The sequence below is a fragment of the Telmatherina bonti genome, assembly GCF_933228915.1.
Source record: "Telmatherina bonti genome assembly, chromosome: 16".
Classification (NCBI taxonomy): Eukaryota; Metazoa; Chordata; class Actinopteri; order Atheriniformes; family Telmatherinidae; genus Telmatherina; species Telmatherina bonti.
The window spans coordinates 24,911,053-24,932,848 of record NC_136614.1 but is presented as its reverse complement, the minus strand read 5'-3'; the positions used below and the strand labels follow the sequence as shown (position 1 = coordinate 24,932,848).

At 38.0% G+C, this 21,796-nt stretch overlaps 1 protein-coding gene across 2 annotated transcripts; it reads right to left on the bottom strand.

Annotated features, from left to right (window-relative positions):
• Positions 1–531: 531 nt before the first annotated feature.
• arhgap18 (Rho GTPase activating protein 18) lies at positions 532–20,395 on the bottom strand. Of its 2 annotated transcripts, none has more exons than XM_079255420.1 (18): positions 20,058–20,395; positions 11,048–11,294; positions 10,610–10,736; positions 10,007–10,092; positions 9,702–9,854; positions 8,117–8,180; positions 7,464–7,582; positions 6,907–6,978; positions 6,700–6,793; positions 6,354–6,445; positions 6,127–6,204; positions 5,870–6,029; positions 5,683–5,765; positions 5,377–5,583; positions 5,067–5,201; positions 2,412–2,536; positions 2,246–2,301; positions 532–2,122 (listed from the first exon to the last, which is right to left on the bottom strand). In XM_079255420.1, exons 1-18 carry the CDS (start codon positions 20,183–20,185, stop codon positions 2,031–2,033), a joined length of 2,118 nt encoding a protein of 705 aa, XP_079111546.1. In that variant the 5' UTR covers positions 20,186–20,395; the 3' UTR covers positions 532–2,030. The 2 variants fall into 2 exon arrangements, with proteins under 2 accessions (XP_079111546.1, XP_079111547.1); XM_079255421.1 differs by having other exon boundaries at positions 2,412–2,533.
• Positions 20,396–21,796: the final 1,401 nt, after the last annotated feature.

Genomic DNA, 21,796 nt, shown 5'->3' with positions numbered 1-21,796 from the left:
AGTGTATGTGTTTCCCTGCCTCAGGTCAGATTCTTTATACACTAGAAGAATTCTTAAAACTGTATATATGCAAATTAATTTGGGGTAAAACAAAAAAAACAAGTGCAAACTAAAGACTTCATATTAATAAAATATTTTTTTTCCCACTATTTCTTAGGTCAGGCCTAAAGGGATTAAACAAGTCTAAATAAGCTGTTTTAAAATTGAGGTGCAGAATGTAAGCATGTTGCATATTAAGCATATAAAAGGTCTATATGCTGGTATAACATGTGTATTGAGTCCATATTCTACCCTTGATACATTCTGCCTTACATAGCTTGGTGGCTAAATTATATTCTGTTTCTGTATCTGACCAAAACAGTAACATCTGAATATTCCTGTACAGCTACTAGAAGAGCAGGAAGACTGCAGGAATTTATTAATACAGGGCACCAACCAGACAATACTTCAATGAGTGAATTGAAAAACAAATTTTACAGTTCGCACATGCCACGTTGGCTCATTTGCTTACATAAGCACACAAAGAAAATGTAATTAACAACCATAAGTTTATTTCGAGGCAGTTTCAGTGGTCATTTAACAGGCAGCTACATAAAGACATCATTCTTGAAAAAAAGAAAAAAAAAAATCACAGTAAACATTAAAACAAGACAGAACAGAAAGTGACAAGGTTTCTGTTAAAAACAATTTGAATATTAAGAAGAATTTAAATTTACATAGATATATATCTTTTTTGCTTTTATCGCATCATGGAAAAAACATGAGTGAAATGCAGATATCCCAGATAGGCTGTTGAGGTGAAGAGAAACCACAAAGAATCAGATTAGGCTCTTGTTAAAAGTACAGATGGGTGCCAAAAAGAAATGGAAATATGATTCAAGCTAAAAACAACTTTTTACAATCACATAATCAGCAGATGCCAAGTTTGTAAAGGATTTATGGAAAACCAAAAAATAAAAATAAAAGACAGACTTAGAAATCATGTGCAAATGTATAATTTCTTAAGGCAATTTCTATAGTTATTTGTAAGTGTATTTCTTTAACATGTGCACTTTAGAGTCCAACTAATCTTTGGTAAAAAACTAAACTTGACATATTCAAAATGTACCTGTGCACATTTCCTCTGTATACATTTTTTGTTTATTAAAAAAAAGTGTGAAAATATATTGTTGGTTAACATCTGTACAGTGACATCTAGCAGTTTTTGTAGATTTTTTACACTCAAATATCCTTTGTTTAAAAAGATCTCCTGGACAGATTATGACTATATCCTAAAAAGACTGACATAATCATCACTTGTCCTGAGCTAGTCAGTGACAGGATGATCACAAAAACCCAAAACAATCATTTTATTTTATTCTTGAATATGTGCGTTTATCATTACTAATGTACATTTCCTCCAAAGCAAGTGTTTGGGTATAACACAACCTAATAATGTGGTCATACATTTCATTTATAGGTCTTTTAACAAAAAAATACAAGTAGATATATTTAAATTACTACACTTAAATGTGTTCAATATTCACCATATTTTTATTACCCAATGCTTCAATTTTCCATCTGACTGGAGACACATTAAAGTGATTAGATGCAATAAATCACAGTACTAAAACTAAGAGTTTTCCACCAGTGCACAAAGGTTAAAAAAAAAAGAATATTAAAAAAGTGTTTATTCTTTTACCTGAACAATTGTACTATTCTTTAGGTAAGCAATCCTATAAGCAGCTGTGGGAAAAATGTACAAAGTTTATATGTGGTTTTTTGCACACCTCAAATTCTGCTTTTCCCTCATCTTATTTCGGTAATGCAACAAACTAAACAGAAATAACTTGCATCTTATTTCAGTATAGTTAGTATAGCTTTTTATTCCTGATAGATTTCAGGATTTCATATGTTTGCTACACATGAAACAGTCCAAAATGCATCCAGATCTAGCAGCGATCACAGAGAACCAGCCGACGTGTGGTCTCAGCAGGATGCAGTGATAGAAATTTGCAGCAGTGTAAGTTCCAGCAGGTGGTGGTGGTTCATTAATGCTGTATGGCTCTGATCACCCACTCTGCTGTAGGGTTGAGCTGGACAAGGTCCTTCATGTATGTCTCCTCATCTAAACACCTTTCTTCTACGAGAAGAGGCAAACAGGTAGAAGGTCAGACAAAGAGACATTTAGCAGACATTCATCATGACCTGTGGTTACCAGGGCGATAGCTGCTAGAGTACTGTTTCATGATGGGAAACAACTTACTGATGTTTCCACCAATCTCATAAAGACACAAGTCCTCCTTCTTTAGTGCCACTGAACTGTAGAGGTGGAAAGAGGAATGGCAAAGGAAAGAGACAGTAAGCGAGAGTGAAAGGGACATGGCTAGCACAGTTTTCATGAAGCACAAGTATACACATGTAGGCTTTACCTGTCTTGGGTGAGGAAGCGTGTTAATACATCTGCAGCTTGCAGCTCCTCTGTAAGCTGAACTGCCATGGAAACTTTATTGAACTGAGGCGCCTGGACACGAATAAATCCCTGAGAATTCTCCTGCTTGTAAACACCGACATGCAGAGAGATGAGAAAGACTGTCAACACATCATCACAAACACTTCACACCGACAAAAACACGGATTTATGCCGGACTTAGGGGGACTAAAGAATGTAGACATGAATAAACTACTGTTCTTCTGTTTAATAAACTCAAGTCGCTGTCTGGACTCACAGTCCTTTGGTTAAGCGTTACCGTAGTTACTCATTCAACAAAAATCTGTCAAGAGGAACAGAATCTCATGTCAGTGTTATATGACAAAAAACTACAAGTAAACTGTCGTTTTAATTAACTTTTATTAGTGATACGCAACTGCATCAGATTCATGGCAGACAGCTATTTTTTTGGCTCTGTCAGCTGACACTTATATACAGTAGGTTGTTTACTGGTGAGCTGGAATTCAAAGGTATAGTTTATTTAGACACTTGTTCCAACCCTGGATTCAGTTTAGACAACACTTTAAATGCTGATACTGTGATATCATTTGACAAACATACAGTATTTTTTAATTTGATGTCAACATGTTTGCAAAAGCAGGAACAGAGATTTGTTTGTTACTGTGGCGTATCGGTTCTTCCTTTAACGGCTCTCTGTAACCACGTCAGTACAACCATTCGCTGTAGTTTTCATTCTTGCCTAAAGTAAGAGTTCAGCTGCGTAAGGGCTTGTGGCCTCCTTTGCTTCTACTTTTTGTGTGCTAATGTATATAATATTTTAACATGATGCAATTCAATTCAAATCAACTTTATTTATCAAATCACGGCGATGCCATCTCAAGACGCTTTACAGACAGGGAAAAAAAAACAAAAAACAAAAACATAATGAAAGCCAATTCATAATAGCCTGTATAAGGAAACCAACAGATTGAGTTGGAGGCTCCAACTTAATCTCCCATCCTGAGCAAGCAAGGATGGGATACAGGATAAGAATACAAGAAGTCTACTTTTCTCACCATGACTCGTCAACTGTTACATGGAGAATTTGGCATTGTCTTACTGCATGCGCATTTTTGGATCTTTTCTTTCCTTTTCATTCCTTTTAATCCAAGTTGCCGATTTTGGCAAGGGAATTGTGACTATTTTAGAGGCAGGTTCTCCAAAAGGATACAAAGATCAGGATCAGTTAATACTGATTTACATGCCGATCCTTAAAAATAAATTTTGCAGAATATCTTTAAGCCCTCACAGCCTGATCCAAAAAATATTCAGCAGAAAATTCTCATTTTTAAAAAAATCTTAAGTCTTTTTCTGGCCCCTTAACAAAATGCTGTTTTTTTTTTGTTTTTTTTGTTTTTTTAAAAGCAAAAATATACTGTTTAATTGATATCTGTAAATGATTTTTGTGGTAAAAAGTGTCCACCAAGGGCCAGAAGGCAAGTGTCAGAATGTTTACAACAGGGTTCTGAGCAAAGGTGTCCTGCTCTGGTCCTCAAGGGGTTGCAATCCTGCAGGTTTTAGATGTGTCCTTGGTTATCTGATTTTAATTTAATGGTTCTCCTCAACAGCCTGTCATCAAGTTAACTAATCAGTCTGATTCAGGTGAACATTCAAAACCTGCAGGATAGCGCCCATGAGGACCGAGGACGGACTCCCTGCCCTAAGGCTGGGGTGGGTAATCTTGCTCAGAGACATTTTTTTTTTTACTCTGGGTGAAGTGGTTCCTCGTCCTGATCAATATATTTTGCAATCATGAACAATAATAAATATGGTTAGACCCCTCAGTTTACTGTAAATCTGTAAAAACTCTAACCAATCCAAACGTTTGGACCGAATTGAAGTTGTTAATTTCTTATATTTTGTAAGCTTCTTCTCCCGGCTCTCTTCCTTCAAACGACAATCCGGATTACCACCAAAATTAAATCAGTTCTGAAAATTTAATTAAAATCCACCCATAACTTCTTGAGTTATCTTAAACACAAACAGACAAACAGATAAACGAAAGTAAAAACAACTTCCTTGGTAGGGGTAAGAAAAAAAAAGCCTTGAATCATGCAAGGAGTAAGACCAGAGGGGGAGGAGCCAAGACAGGGTGCCACTTTCAAACCTTGCTAGCTCCCCAACATTACCCACCCCAACTTTAAAGTAATGCAATATGTCTAAAAAATGCCATCAATTATGATACCATGGGAATAAATGATTAAACTTACTCATCACAGACTCAAGTGCTCCATTAATACCTTGTCATCTCACTGAACCACAGACAATTACCACTATTTTCTTTAAGTATCACACAATATAAGCAGCATTTATTGTCCCTGCTTATTTTTTTTTCATTGCTGCTGGAATCACATTTAGGTTGGAGAAAACATTTGATCCAGCATCCAAATTGCATTCACTTTTTTTTTTTTTTTTTTTTTAAATCTTTTTATTATATCAGTAAATAGAGTAATAAAAAAGAGCCTAATGCAAAGTTCCTCTACATTTTGCACTGTGTCCCAGCTATTACTGAAAATGGCTTGCTGGATCAATAATTGTGACTTCTCAAAACAGGTTCCTCGCCACTGCGCAATCTCAAAATTAAACCTCTTCTTACCTCAGATATAGGTTTATCAATAGGTTTTTCAGTGGTTATCTTCTTCAGCAGCTTCCGTACAGCTCTCTCTTTATTTAGTTTCCGCTGACTTTCCATGTTTTGTTGTCTGACCTGGGTCAAAATGAACTTGGGGATCTAGATGAGATAATAATGCAGACACCCTTTAACTGCCAACCCTGAGAAAAATCATTATTGGTTGGAGAGTAACCAGGATATGTCAAGAAAAACATTTTCCCACTAGTTTTATATTCACATTTATTATGTTGCCTGAATAGCTGACATCTCTAGCGAGTTAAATTTTTTATCTTACCGTCCACAGGAGTTTCTGATATCTTATCAGCAGTCGGACGATGTTGGCTGTACTGGTTGCCATGGAGAACTCCTGTTGCTCTGTAACCTTAGACCGAAAACCTTTGAACATGAAGATGTTGGGTGCCATGACAACAGAGACGTTGTTCAGAGTCATCTTATTCTTGTCCTGATGTTCAATCACACGCTGGAAAAACTCCACCAACGCCTGGAAACAGAAAATTTAAATCAAAACAAGCATAGTTGCCACTTTTATAAGGCAGTGATATTACAAAATTATGACTTTTAAAGAGATAGCATAGCTTACCTTCAAAGTATCCCGATTGGCCTCTGGCAACAAAAGGACCAGCAGGTTCAAAGCCTGTAGCTGCTGCTTTCTTGTGGGGAGCTCTGACATTACACACGGGAAAAAAAATCCAAGCAAAAGCTCAGCTCACTGTCTCATAATGTGTCTGTAAATCCCCTAAGATTACTCAGACAGCTCAAATACATACTGTTAACTGCTATAAATGCATTGAGGTACTCCACAGTCAGCAGTGGATGAGGCAGGTCCCTGATGAACAGCTTCAAAAGGCTGGCGGCATCGTGCTGCTTCACTTGCTCCCATGGAAATGTACCATCATAGAAAGAGGTCTCAAGCTCCTGACACAGTGACTGGATTTAGGGTAAACACACAAAGCCCAGAATGATAAATGAGATGTTATCAGCAAAGCAAATGTGACAATTTGCAATGCATCTGTGGGGAAAATACCTTTACTCGAGTGGCTGCTCCAGGGATCCGTAGCAACCCCTCGGTGTCTAATCCTTCCTCTTCGATGTGACTAATGAGCTAATGACAGGGGGCAGAGATGAAGAATCAGTCTTATTGTTACACAACAGGCTGCTGGATCAGTTATTCTAGCACGATTCCCTTTAGTCAAAGCTGTTTATAAACTCTTGATGTCTCATATAGAGAGCATGGCTGGATGCTGTGCTCACCCTTTGCAGTATGAATGGCACTTTGGTCCCTTGAGCCCGCCTCTGGTCTTGATCCAATAATGTGGGGAGAGGAACTCCAAACAGACCACTTTCTACACACATACAAATACCGAGTAAAGCAGAAATGTCCTCATACACATCATGAATAAACTAATAAAAGATGTTTATCAGTAAACATGATATTCGTCCCAGTTTGAGCTTCTTTTAATGGATTTCTAAGAGGATGTTTGTCAGTATTTACACATACTATGTCACCTGTATAGGCAAATGTTTTACTTGATACATTTATCACTGAGTTTTGTTAATCCATCTGTGGTTCCTCTGTTGACGTTGTGTGTGAAACTACCTTTAGTCTTTACTTTGACAGCTTTATGCGCCTTGAGGTCGATGCCAATGGTGTCAAACAGAGCGGTCATTTCCACAAGCACCAGTCTTCGCACCTGAAAGATCAGTTTCAAACAGCAAAAAAATGTACACAAGAATCCTACTTTAAAAAGTAACTAGTCTTGTAAACAAACCTAATTCAGCATAGCAACTATATTTTTCCTTTTACCTTTTTCATATCCAAAGGTGACAAATCTCCTATTCTGGTCTGACCTGTTTTATCTCGGAGCAACTTAAAGTTCTGCAGAAGAAAAATATAGCAACACGGGGGCAGAGGGTTGTCAGTGACCGCAGGAGAAAATGCCTCATTATTTTCCACATGAAGTCATTAAAACCTGCTGTACCAGTATATACCACGAGATGTCACTACAAACCATTACTGCTGCTGAACAAAACACAAAAACTTGTTCTCGGCTAGTTAACAACATTATAAATTGCTGAATTTTGTCAGATTCAAATATACTTTTTTTTAAAATGAGAACTTTCTGGAAATATTTTCGTATAGTGAAGCATTAAAGAAAATCCTATGCAAGTTTATATTGCCAGCTCTAGTAAAAGCTGAAGGTGAATAATTGCGTGTACTTGTATGGCAATAAAAAAAAAAAAAAAGAGTATCAGCGTTAACTTCATTCACTAGGCTTGCAGTATTAACTCTTGCACAAGCCCAGATGCTCAGCTCTTTAGAAGAACAAAGCTTCGTTGGAGGCATACAAGCGTGTAACTCACAGGGAGTTTGTCGTCAGGTGAATTGAGGCTGGTGGTGACCTTTAACCTTTGATGGCTGTCCCGGTAAGAAAGCGCCTGCTCTGAAAAAGCCACTTCAATATTCAGCTCTGTGTCCATTTCTGTGTAGAGACAGAGAGAGAGAGAATAAAACCATGCATGTGCAGTTCATATGTGATCATGCCTGTAATGTACAATTTAAAGAAAGATAAAACAAGTTTTTTATGTTAAAATCCTAACATGTATTAGCCACTGCAGCAGGAAAAGGAAGTAACACAGACCTGCTGAGTTTCTACTTCTTTAAGAGCATTTAAACTTTAACTAACTTCTCTTTTACAAGCACATATAGAAAAGATAACAAAATCAGTAGCTAAAATTCTAATGAACTGAATTGATTTCCCCCTAATCTTGTTTGAATTTTAAGAGATACCACAAATAGCACTTCCTGTAAGATGCAGCAGAAACCCCTGATTACTTGCAGAATACGGCATCACATTACAGGAAACTGTGAGCTTGTTTTCATGCATTTTTTTCTGTCCAATCATTTCCAGCATTTTTGTGTCTATGTTGCAAGGCAGACATTTATTTGGGACGTGTATGCTATTCTCCATGCCAACTCAGTGTACTGGTGTTCATCTGTGGTAGGTTACACGCACCGACTGTTGACGCATCTTTTTGTCTGTTTTCAGTTCCCCCTTTGAGTTTATGAGGCTCTTCATCCTAGAACAAAATCAAAACAAGGACACATCACTGTACATCTCTGTGTTAAATGAGTCACAAATTTACAGAGTTCTCTGTCACATATTAACTTGTTTGTTAATTAGTGGACAAAATGTGTGTTTACATGAAATACTTTGGGTTCAGGTAGTTTAAACTGGAATAATACACTTAAATTTAATCAAATAGTAAAACTTCAGTTTATTCAACATAAATCAAGCCAAATGCAATGAAACATGTTGAAAGGATATGATTTTGCAATATTAGTATGAAATTTAATGGTGTTAAAAAAAGGTAAGTTCCTAAATATCCCTAGGCAGTCACTGAAGATAATTATCAATTGTTACTACTTTTCCATAGTATGGGGGGAAAAAAAGGAAATGTAAAAGTTTGTGTGGATGAATCGTCAATTCAGACAATGAAAGACAGTGGATATCATGAGGTAAGTTACTTAACAAGGTTTCCTCTCAGAATGGCTTTTTACTGGGATTCTATGACAAGCTGGGATAAAAATGACACTGCCTGGTCCAAAAAGTCACCTGGTGGATTAAAGAGCCTCCCATTGGATAAGTACTGAAGCTGTTTCAGCTAACACATTATAAAGTGGTGCAGTGAGCAGCTTATGACACCCTGAATAGCTATATTGGAATACACATTTGATTTTTAACTAAATAAAGCTCATAAAAGTTCAATTACTTGTCTTCATGAAGCAAACTAGATAACTACAGACACTATAGAAATGTCTAAAGCTGTATTAAGAAATCCAACAAATGAGAACCTGGTCAGATGTTAATTTTAAATGATCTGATGATGATTTTAAATTATGTAAATGTGAGAGAAAAAATAAAACATTCACATCACAGATTTTTCATGGAAACGTTTAACAGTTTAAGTAAGAACTTTTCATCACACATAATGAGAATAAAGCTAGAATTGTTTTACTCTCAACAGCTGTGTAAGAGCAAGAAAACCTCTTATCTGTAGGTTAATTAAAAAAAGACAGCTTTAGGAAGCTCAAAGATTAAATACTGGAGCAATGAAAATGGTCCAGACTGACCCTGCTCCATTGTGATAGACTAGGACAGGGGTCACCAACTCCAATAATAAAATTAAGACACTTCCTTTCATCGTGTTTTTTTAATACACAAACTATTGTGCTTTACTCAACTAGGTTACATATTCAGTGGATTTATTTCTTATGTAGGACTTTATACCATGATGAATCCATAGATTAATATGACTTTGTAGCTCCTTAAGCTATTTCAATATCTCCATGTGCAAAACCCAATAAACCCTTTACATTTAAAAAGTCATTTTCGGTTTTAATGGTAATAATTCTACTTTGTTTATTACACCACATTGTCACCAAGAAGTAATGGAAAAAAACTGGAAAATTTTTTCTGTGAAAGTAAAAATTTCTTGTACTTTTTTTTATTTTACTCAAAAAAAAAAAAAAAATCAAACTGGGAGGCATCGGTAACACTAACATAACATGACACAAAGCAGCAAAGCAATGCTCTTTACCTTCTCAGGAGGTCTGAATATATCCCGAACGTCAGGAAGGTGTTGCCGGTTACGCCGCCGCAGCAATGTCTGCTGGAAGGATGCCACACGACGCTCTACAGCCGCTGCCTGCGTTCTTGTGAGGGTGGACAGGAACACAGCGCTGTCTTCTTCCTGACAATTCATCAGGACATCGCATCAGACAAGACACAGTTATCATCTCGTCATTAATCAGTTTTCCGTTGATTTATTGTGTCACTTGCAACTGACAGTGATCAATTTTACCCCAATCTCAATAAAATAACAGAAACATATATGATTGACACCTGTTCCTGCTCATCTGCAGCCAATGAATCGTCAAAAAGCCGTACAAGTCCCGCCTCTGTAAGCCATGCCTCCTCCTGTTCTCCTTCTGAATGTGACCAAAACAAAGGGACATGACTGATGACAAAGATGATGGTTGGTAGTTTTACATGTTTTGCAGATGATGGAGCACCAAAAAAAAACATGAAACAAAGAAAGTAAAAGGAATTTTATTCTCCTTTCAATATGGCCAAATTGATTCTGTCTTCTTCCAATGCAGGACACGACACAATGGAAGGAGGAACCACACACAGACAAAAAACACACATTAAACAGGAAGAGCATGTTTACTCCTGAAAACAATCGTCCTCACAAAAGGCTAAATATAACAGAAAAACAAATTCATGCACAAGTATTATATCAAACATCTGTCATGCCGTCTTGGTATCTCACTTTAAGAAGGAGGAATATAGGACTACGTAACCATGTCCCACCTCACACACACACACCCAAGCTATTGTGAATGAAGAATAAAAAGGACTGTTTGTGTATTCCTGCACACATAAAACCACAAGGGCAGAACTTATCTCCCTCTAAGATTGTTCCATAGATACAGTGAATCCCACCTTCAGGAATTTTCTGGTGCTCCTCCTCTTGAGCTTCTCCTTCTCCTCTCCCTGCTCCTCCTCCTGAGCTGGTGATATTCTCCACCTCCTTCCAGTAGTCATCCATCTGCAGCTCATCCAAGGAGTCCTGCAGAAGGTTTGGAGAGTCTGTTTGTTTGCAGTTCCATGTTCTCATTCCTGTCTCTGCCCAGACTTGCAGTTTATCTTCCTGAATGACCTGATTTAAAAAAAAATATGTGCAGGCTTTGATGCCATGAGATAAATAATCATGGCAGGAGCCTGACCAAATCAAACTGGGACAGTTCAGAAGAGTAAATAGCATCACAGCAGAATATCAATGGCTTCACCCACATCATACAGGCTAACTATCTGAAAGTAAAGAAAAATATAGTCACAAGTGAGCAGAGAGGTTTTTTCTGTCACTCCCTCACGGCCTACCTGAGAGCCGCTGCGCTGACACGGCGGTCGTGATCTGGATCTGGAATTGGGACTGTGTCTGGGGCTGGAACCTGGCTTGGGGCTGGAGGAAGGCTGGGACTTGGGGCAAGTAGTGGAGCTTGGATTGGAGAGTGACGATGGATCACTGCTGTTTGTTTTTGCACTACTGGTGAATGAAGAAGGTCCATGTTTGTCTCCATGTTGTGTGTTCTGGTTTTGTTGAACCGTGTAGTGGCCTGTTTTGCGGCTATAGAAGAGGAACACAAAGTATTGCATGTTGTTATTTATTGCAATTTTATAATCTGGTTAAATATATCTGACAAGTTCAACCAAACTTCTCTAGAGACATTAAGGTCATCAGGTGACACTGCCTGGTCGTACATTTATAGCTGTGCACTTTGTACTCTGTTTACCAGTAATGCTATGACTGATGTTCCACATGTGCACCCATCATAAAATTAGCTCTGATCATAAATGCTGCACTGCCAAAGAACTGCTCATCTATTGCTTTTAACGGCAAGACACATGAAAGATGACACAAATCTGTGAGTGTGAGTCATACAGACACAAGTTGACAGAGGGCTCCAACTGAAGACAAGCCAGCTCCGTGTTGAATTCCCGACCTGTCAACTAATGAGAGAAACATCTGCTGGAGCTAAAAGTAGCAGCTCCTGTGCACTTTGAACTTCGCTTTGCTTGATAAACACATTTAACTAAATGTATTACTGTATGTTAGAGTTTTGTTGCAAATAGCAACTGAAGAGAAGTCAACTCATGTTCATAGCTGGGAATGATTTCATTCAGGAAGTGTAACAGTCTAAGTATAAGTTCTTCTGACCACAACTCTATGAGCGTTAATAAGCAACTTAACGTTTTGTGCAGCCATGATTTACTTCTAAAACTAAGATATAGCAAATTTAGATAAACCGTGAGGATGGTGAAAGAAAAATGTACTATTAAACGAGTGATTATCACTAATTGCCATCTGATATCATGTGATCCATTTTGATTTTCCCAAATTTCTGAGAGTATGAGAATTATTTCAATGTTTCCAGAAGCAAGCACACACAAAAACATGGCCAAAGTACTAACAAGTATAATGGAGTAATACTACTGCTGCAGATACTGTAATTGGTGTATACCGTACTGTAGCAGCAAGTACCAATGAGGCTCAGTTGTACAACATTTCCATGGCAACTGGATCTAATGATGGTAACAAGTAAAGAGTATATTTTTGTTTCGATTAAGCTTCTATTTCCTGTGTAGTGGCTGTTATCAGCTTTGATTGGCTGTGATGGATGGTCTAAAATTGGTGTGATAGCTCTGTTGAAGCCTGGTTGGAAATTCATTTGCATCAACTTTCTATCTAATGGAAATGTTTAACCTTCTTTCCTTCATTCATTTTCTACATCGCTTAGTCAAATTAAGGGTTGCAGGGAAGCTGAAGTCTATCCCAGCAACCATCGCAGGAGAGGCAGGGTACGCCCCCCCGGAGAGGTCGCCAGTCCATCAGTGTTTGACCTTCTTTTTTTATATAAAATCTATACTGGTTAATAATCCGATTTGGCAGAAATTGATCTCATAGGAGGTTTGGATTCTGTTTGATCCAAGAAATCCAATGTACATTGGTCTTTGAAGATCAGTCAAACAGTTCAAAAGTTATGCACAAAAGCAGCTCCAGCTTTGACCTTTAAGTGGGTGGTCAACAGTCTTCAAGGCACTTGAAAGGACAATTCCCAGTTCACACAGAAAATTTCAAAACTGTTTAGAAAATGTTTCGGGGCTTCGTTTGATTTCAACTGCAATAAAAGTAAGAGGAGGAAGAAAATCTAAACATTGTGAGTGCCTGAGCAGCTTCACTGTCTGTATCTCAGAAGTTACGATGCCTAAAAGAGAAATAACACGCTTACAACAATGACATTATTGCATCAACAAAAAGCAGTAAAACTATCTGCGACTCATGCAATGACTTAACATGACAGTGTTTCCATCTTCAAAGTAAATAGGTGGAAGCGAGTGACCTGCTTTAGTTTAATGCAATGGTTCCCAATTTTCTCTGTGTTCAGGATGAAACGTTCCCAAATGGTGCTTTAACTTGTTTGCCTGCAAACCTCATAATATCAGATGATAATATCTTGAGACAAACATCAAACTGGTCTCTCTTCATAACCCACAGTTGATTATTACCATTACTTGATCATTACCTGACCAAACCCAGGGGCAGATATGCTCCATCATATTTTCTTCTTTTTTAGTACTTGTTGTCTCTCTTGTTGATTCATCATTGCTTCCCCATTAATACTTTGATATATTTGTGTGTCCCTCCTGTCATAATTCTGGGGACCCGTCTCCCAGTTTGGGAATCACTAATTTAGTGCAAATGTTTGATATGCAGCCCAGAGTGATGAGTTGTCACATTTTAATCAGCTTTCAGCAGTCTTCTCCATGTGTCTGAATCATCAGTGTAACCCTACATATCTAAACAAACCACAAAGAAAACGAAAACACACAGAGGTGTAAAACTCAGCAGTGCTGCTGTGAAAAAGTGAAAAAAAATTCTTGCATTTGAACACTGATCTGATTATGGCTTTATGTTTAAAAGAAAAGCTCAGATAAGGATTAACTGCCATTGTAGTGATGCTGCAACCAAAAGTCAAACCAACTGGGTGCCTTAATGGGAAGAAACTTTATATTAACATTCTCTTCTACAGTCATTTGGCAGACGCTTTAATCCAAAATGACTTATATAAGAAGTGTTCAATTAACTGGAAGCAGAAGTACCCAGAGAGAACCCATGCATACATGGGGAAAACATGCCAAGGCTCAAACCAGCAAGCTTCTTGCTGGCCGCAGTGCTAACCAACATTTCTCCATGCTGCCACGGTAACATATAATCAAGACAACACCAAGGTTTATTCACAAGGACACGGATAGCATGAAGTGAAAGTGACTCAAGCTTTCAAAATGTCCACTCTAAATGAAACTTTAGGATGAATAACTCATAATTAATTCTGTATAAAACAGAGTAACTGTAAAGTATTACTCAGCACTTCATTAATTTGGAATTATGAGAAGAGCTTTGACCTGGAGTTTCACACTGAGTGAGGTCACATACCAAAGCAGACCTCCTGCCACACACTCATACACTGAACACACACCGACAGAGAAATGAAAACATTGATAGAAATAAAAATACACATCTTGATCAGGTATTTTATTAACAGCAGTCTAGCTTCCCTTCCAGCTCCTTTCCCCTCATCCTCGTGTTCCATTTCCTTTTCTCCTTCACCAAATATTTCTACTACTGTATCTTTCTTCTTCTTCTCATTACAACACTTTGTTTTTTTTTCTTTCTGTTTATGTGACAATCTCCTTTCTTCTTGCTGGAGGCATTAAGTTTTAAATGCCATATTTTTTTTAGATATACTTTTCCCCTAAGTGATTTCATGTATGTGGAATTAAATAAAAAAATATTTCCGTTTTACTGATTTGCTGGAGCAGATTCAGTTCAACCCCACCAGATCCACAGGAATCCACTCCATGCTGAGTTAATCATTTACTTTTACTCCACAACGAAGACTAAGTCATAAATCAAAGATTGGCAAAAAAAAAATTCACATGTAAACATAACTCAAAAAGTATAGAGACATTACAGATATCAAGAAATGTTTCCTATTTTCATTTGATGGTTTGCATGCTTGTATGAGCCCGAAAATATAAAGCAAAAACGGATCAGGTGATCTCTAATCTTTTCATTTCACCTTAATCCTTTTCATCTCTCTTTGAGAAGCTTGTTAAACATTCGGGTTTAATCTGCATGACATTAATACAATATAGATGCTGCATATTATGTTACAGCTGAAGACAGATTTTAAATAGGTGAAGGTAAGCTAAAAACATCCAGCAATGACTCACTCTTGATGAATGTTCTTCTTTAGTATTTATGTTACATTAATTTCCTCTTCCACAGAGTGTTTTTGTAGTTGTTATTGCTTGTTGAATCATGACGTATTAAATATAAATAAGGTTATTATTTAGCAAATAATGCTTTCAGCAACAGGAATACAATTAGTCATTTTAGCCTAATCTTTGCGTCATATAGTATTAAAATTTAGTCATGATTTGTTTTTGGTTTTTTTGTTTGTTTAACAGGAATAAAATGTTCAGGAATACAATGTCAGTTTAACTAATGAATAGAATTAGGAACCTTACTTATACATACTGGATGTTTAAAAAGTGGTTGAGAGTAAGGGCAGTGGCATGCAATCCAGTCTGACTGACTCAGGATCTGCCACAGTGACGACTCGGCCAGTGTGCAGGCTCTGTAAAGTGAGAGGTCTCCCAGCCATCTTCTTAGATAATAGCTGCTTCTTCAAATCTGCTCAAGGTTCTTATTCTAATACCTACTGTAAGTGGAGTTTGCTGTTTTTAAGAAAGCTGCAGCTTACCTTGCTGCATCCACTCAACATTAGTTTGAGAAAAATAGCTAAATCCAAGATTTTTCAAGTTGTAACCATGCCCCTATTTCTCTTACCTGGTTTGGTAATACTAATAAATCATGTTTAAGGCAAACAACAAATGATGCCTAGTTGAGCTGCCACACATTGTCCAAAGATGGGAAAGGTTTATATTTTTCAAGGTTAATGCTCAGGAAACTAAACGTTTTTTTTTTTTCTTACCTTTAAATGTACCATCGGAGATCGTTGAAAAGGGTTTAAACAAATGTTACTACATTTTGAAAATATGCAATTCAAAAGTCGAACTGCCTTCATCATACTTCCCCTTAAAGCCACACCTCCAAAGCATAGAAAGACAGAGTGTATGCTCCCGAGTGGTTGAGGGTGGAGGGACAGATCGAAGTTGAGTTTGAAAGACATTATCACATCCTTCAGAACAGGTCAGGTAAAGTGACTAGAGGGTGTTTTTCAGGCCTGTCAATTCCACAGGTGACTAAATATTTTTATTTTTTGTATTTAAGTATTTAAACAATTAGCTACAACTGTGGCATAAAAGGCATTTCAAGCGACATAGTGAAAAAAATGCTCCTGGAAAACATCTCTACAGTAAATTCTAGCTAATCCAAACATGTTTGATATGCAGGAAAAACCAATGATGACAAAAAAATCCAACATGGCTTCATGCATGTACAGTACACAACGGTGACAGCTGCAATCCCAATTTGTTGCATTTTCCTCTTTCTTATTAATTTGTCACACAAATACAGTATTACTTTCCAACCTATATAAGAACTTTTGACACATTGCTGTGCACAAATGACAGGGTAGTGCGTTATCAGCTCGCATGTGTCAACAATGAGCACACCTACTGGTTTTCTGACTTACACATGGATCATGACCAGCTAGAACATGATGACATGCCTTGTTTTAACTTATGAGGCCCTGAGGAAATATACATGTGTTATCTGATTAGAGGAGACACTCCTGCTTCCAGGCCCCTTAAACTGGAATCCAGCGATGTAGAAAATAGATTTACAACCATGTTAAAAATTAAGCTTTTCTGCTTCAATGATAAATCAGTTTTCTTTCTTTTTGGTTAACCATGTTGGGTAAGTTGTAAGAGTGCAGGCGTGTCTGTGCTCGTGTGTCTATAAGTCGGGCTATCCCAGTTTAGAAATGTAAAGTCAAGACTACATACACAGCAATAATGCAAACACTTTTCTCTGAACTTAGCATATACAATGTGACTTAAAGTGGAACTATTATGTGCATTTCAGGCTAATTTATTTTTATTTCTGAGCCCAGAAGGGCTGGGATTGATCGAGGTATTGTCACAAATCGCTTTATTTACTTCAGACCGACCCTCTCCGTAGGCTGTCAGATCAGCCTGTGGGCAAAACGAGTGGATTGAGACTATACCGCATTAAGCCCCGCCTCCCACCACTGCACTACATCGGGAGCGCGTAATGCAACTGCTTTCGCCGTCATTGTAACATCTCATAAACAGAAGGATTAGGCTAATATGAACTCAATAAAAAAAACAAAATACAATGTCAACACATAGCATGCAGCCCTACATGTTGGAACCTGAATCAGACCCTGAAAACGAAGTGGAAAACAGCAACCCACAGCAAGGAATGCAGCAGGATGTCTCTCTTTGGTAAACTCACCAGCCATCATTGGAAATAACTTTATCCGACGTTTTCCACCCGCCTGATGTATTTGTACATGCCCTTGTTAACCAGTAGAAGGTAACCAATCACCGAACCTTATCCCCCCCCGGACGTCACAAGGATTTCCAAGTAGAAAAAACTCTCTAAAACGACACGTTTTTTGTCGCCATGGAAACCGAACGGAGAGCGTGCTGGAACTCAAACTCAAACATGCGTTTAGGTGATAAAAACCAGCGCCGTTCACATGTCTGATGAGGATTCAACACTGTAACACTGTAGAAAGCTCAGAAAACTCAAAAATACCATAATAGAGCACCCCTTTAAGGAAAGAAGGGCCGTGCTTGTGAGTAAAACCAGCAAATGTTCACACAGATTACCTTTAATGGAAAACAGAGCTGCAGCTGCATGTGCAATTGTTCTTCTTTTTGTACCTTCGTCCACACATCTGTTATCAGCTGCTTAGAGCCGCTGACAAAGATGGAAGGTGTGAGACCGTGCCTGTGTGTGTAAATGCATTTCTAACAGCATAAATTTTTACCTTAATGTGCAAAATAATGCATTAAATCACTGGAATCAATTACATTGCTAATTTTAAAAAAAAAAAAAAAAACCCCAGCAAAAAATAACTTTTTTATGTGACTACTTACTTACTTTTTCTTTATACTTTTTTTCTCCATGATATTTATGATTAATATGATTAACATTTTTTTTTTTGGTTCAGGATCATTTATTTGAGTGATTGAACAAACAGCTCTCAGCATTGAGATTTTACATATAAAAAATACAAATAAAATGCAACAAATGTCTTTTAAAGACGAGTTGGGGTGTTTTCTTAATGCAATAAAAACTTAAACCTGAGAATTGTTCATTTCTGTGAACCATCCTATAACAGACACAAGAAAAAACAAATCATTTTTAGTGCCTTTCGCTAAATTCAATACAAATTAGGAAAATTATTCTATATATTAAAAACTTAAGGAAGCTAAACCAAAGACTTGAGTAAGACCCAAATAAAAATATAAAGACTTTATAGAATTAAACCATTACTAGTTTCTAAGATTTTATATTCAACATAATAAACGGTGTGAGGCAAGGGTGTCACAATTGAGTATAAAAGGAAAAAACTTAATAAAAATATTTATTTTCCAAAAGGGTTTAATTTTAATTACCAGACAGTATATTAAGAAGCTATCATAAACCACTTGCAATATTAATATTCTGCAAACACGTTCAAGTGTTTTTTATTTTAGTTAAATCTCTAATACTGAAATTATTTTTCAACGAGCATGTTCGGCCTTTTTATAATTATTTCTTTGGGGAATTTGTTTTGTAGCTCAGGATGAGATTCAAGGGAAAGAAGTGAAAATGTAGATAAACTTTTTTTTTTATAATTAAAAAAAAAACAAAACAAAACAAAACAAAGACAGTTTAGATCATCTACTGCCATCAACAGAAAAGGAGGAAGGGGATGAGAAGTGTTTTGTGTGTGGCATTTCTATTCAGGTCAACAGATGCCAGCTGGTCTTTGTGAGGACAGAGGCTGCCTCTGTTCCCCCTCTAACAGTCACTGTCCTGAACAATAACCTCACTGATTGAAAACATGATCTATTTGAGTCGTGATGAATCTACAACATATAATCAATGTCTGTTGGAATATTTTTTTCAGCCTTTTATTACATGTCTGTCTATTATGTGTTATTTTATTTGCTAATTCTTCAGCTCATTGACATAATTCTCTTTAGGAAATAAACTAACTGGCAAACCAACTAATGGCTACGATAGGAAAACAAAAAAAAAAAAAACACACAGCTGGACTTCAGAACATGTTTTTATGTGAAATATAAAGACATCAGCAGGTTAGACTCCCTGCAAACATGTAACCCAAGGTTCTTCGGGTCAGATGTCCACCTGATATAAGGCCCGCACCTGAGAGTCTGTTTGTCTGTCTGTGTCTTAGTTCCCTGACCAGAAGGAAACAATGATCACAAAACTTAGCCTGCAGAAGTCAACACAGACAGGATGCACACACTCTGCTGTGAGAGAAGGGACAAAGGAGGGCTGTAATGTGATGCTTTATTTTTCCTAGCTAGCTGGACAAGCCATCTGGAACACACTCATCTGCAGTGCATATCACATAGACAAACACCCACACAGGGGCAGGTGTGTTAATCTGAACGCCACATGAACTGGGTTCTTGACTACAGTTGTGTGCTGCTGCACAGCCCTTGCAGCAATACAAATCTGTATTTCCAACAAAAACAAGGCATCTCTTAGGAATTGGTATGTCCTTCCTCATAATAACAGAGCATGAAACTAGAAACTCCCATAAATCAAGGAATGCAAATTTATTGGACAAGAACCAATGAACCAAAGTCCAAAATCTTCCCACCTATAAATGCTACAAGAAAACAAAATAATGCATCAATGACAGAATAAAATGATTACTTTGACAACTGAACGCTGAATGAGAACAGTGCAAAAGGATTATCCTTAGACTTCCAGTGGTGTGCAGGAGTTAGGACTTAGTCTCCTCTGCAAAATCTGGGCTGTTGTAACAAAGCCAAGGTAAAACTGCTGATTACAACTAAGAAGGTGCTGACAGAAACCAGAACCCAAGGCCAGAGGTAACCTGCCCGTTACTTAGTCTTCCTGCTGCATAGACACACTTTACGCTGCTAGGAGTGTGTTTTTCTTCAACTTTTCAGCAATGTCAGCACATTCACACAACTCAAGGCAACAAATGAGGAAAAGCCAGAGCAACGTGTGACCTTTGCCCACTTGCTCATGAACGTTCACGCACTGACGCATTACCTCCCATAGTTGCCATTTGCACACAATTCAAAGATTTCTATTGCCAGCACACCCGGACGTGTTTCCCACCTGGCTGCGGCGGACTCTTGGTTCTGGACGGGCGGACAGCTGGACTCAAGTCCCGTTTGCGGCAACAGTTCGGCGTTGCTGTGGTAACCGGTTAAAACCACTCCCTGAGACTGGTGCTGTCGGTTCATGTTTCTCCTCCTTTTCTTCTTTCTTCTCTTACTGTCGCAGCTGACATCCGACCACTAATCGATAGGCAGTTTATCAATCCACCTTTATGGCTCCTTATGTCTATCTGTACATAATTTCCATCGCTGAACTGTTGTGTTACCGACTCATGATGACAAACTCTCCTCCTCGTTTCCCCCGTCTGTCTCTCTTGTCTTCGTCTTTCTCTTCAACTTGACTGTGAGCTCTTGGAGCCAGAGAGCAGGACAGGGGCTGGATTACACGCTGAAGGCAGCTCAGGGATTGGCCGAAACCACAAGTCAATGTTTTATAGCTGACAGCGCCCTCTGCCGTTTTAAATGGGTACTGCGTATTTCCTGCCACTCACAGTATAAGAGTCATTGCACACGTTTTCAACAGATGGGACCATTTTGTGTGTTAATGCATTTCATATTAGTCCTTTTCGTTTTGGCTTTGAATTCCAGCACAGTGTATAAATAATATAGCAGTGATTAAAAGTGTACATCATAAAAATGATTACAAATTACCAGTAAAGATTTCTACAAGCTACAGTATGTGTCCAACTTCGGTCCTTGAGAGTCAGTCTTGCAAGTGTTCGGTTTCCCTGCTGCAACACACCTGACTCAAATCATTGGGTAATTGGACTTATGTAAAGTTTGATGTCAAGCTTTGCACAAGTTTGCTAATTAAGTCTTAGCAGGGCCGGATTGAAAGGGCACAGGCCCCTGGGTCCAGAGTGTTCCAGGGGCCCCCCTTCCCCACTGCAACATTGTGAAAATTGTGAATGAAACACTGTGAAACAACATTTCTAACATCTCTCAGCCAATGGTACCAATAGCAATACACTAGACATCGTGCTGTAACCATCTGGCTTTTAATGTACATTTTGTTTCATGTCCAAACTGCTGCTGTTTGCCCTACATGGGCCCCTAATGTGTCCCAAGTGGGTGTGGGCCCCTGGGCCTGTGCCCATAATGCCCATTGGATAATCCGGCCTTGACTCTGAGGTGTGTCAGATGTGCAGGGGCGCAATAACTTACTTTCTGAGGGCTATGCAGTGACATCACTAAGCAACAGAACTCATATTCCAGCTATACTTGAAATAATTGTTCCTCCATCGTTTTGCCCCACTGCCCCCTCATGTAATACCTCATGCACCACATATAGTACATACCCATTTTTTGCACCACTGCAGGTGTGTTGCAGCAGGGAAACTCTGAACACTTGCAGGACTATGACTCTTGGGCCAAGATTTGGCCACCCTTGATCTATAGACTATCAGCTTTCTACAAAATACATGGCTAGTGTTTTAAAAAGACCACCAGTTTTAATGGGTAGAAGATCCATATAAGAGCGAGTTTAGGAAATGGACAAGTCCATTTAATTTGAAACGTTTTATATATGATTTCCTCAGATTGACAATCAAGTCAATCTTTTTTTTTGTTTGCTTGTTTAGTAAGCTCATTTGAAAGTGTTATAAATCTCAGAACATGAACAACAAAATAGGCTCTTTTAAAAGATGAGAAATTAAAAAATTATAAAGGGTTTTGTTTGTTCTTCCTCAGTCTAATAGAACTAATAATTTCACCATCGAGCTGCCTTTCTTGAGTCTA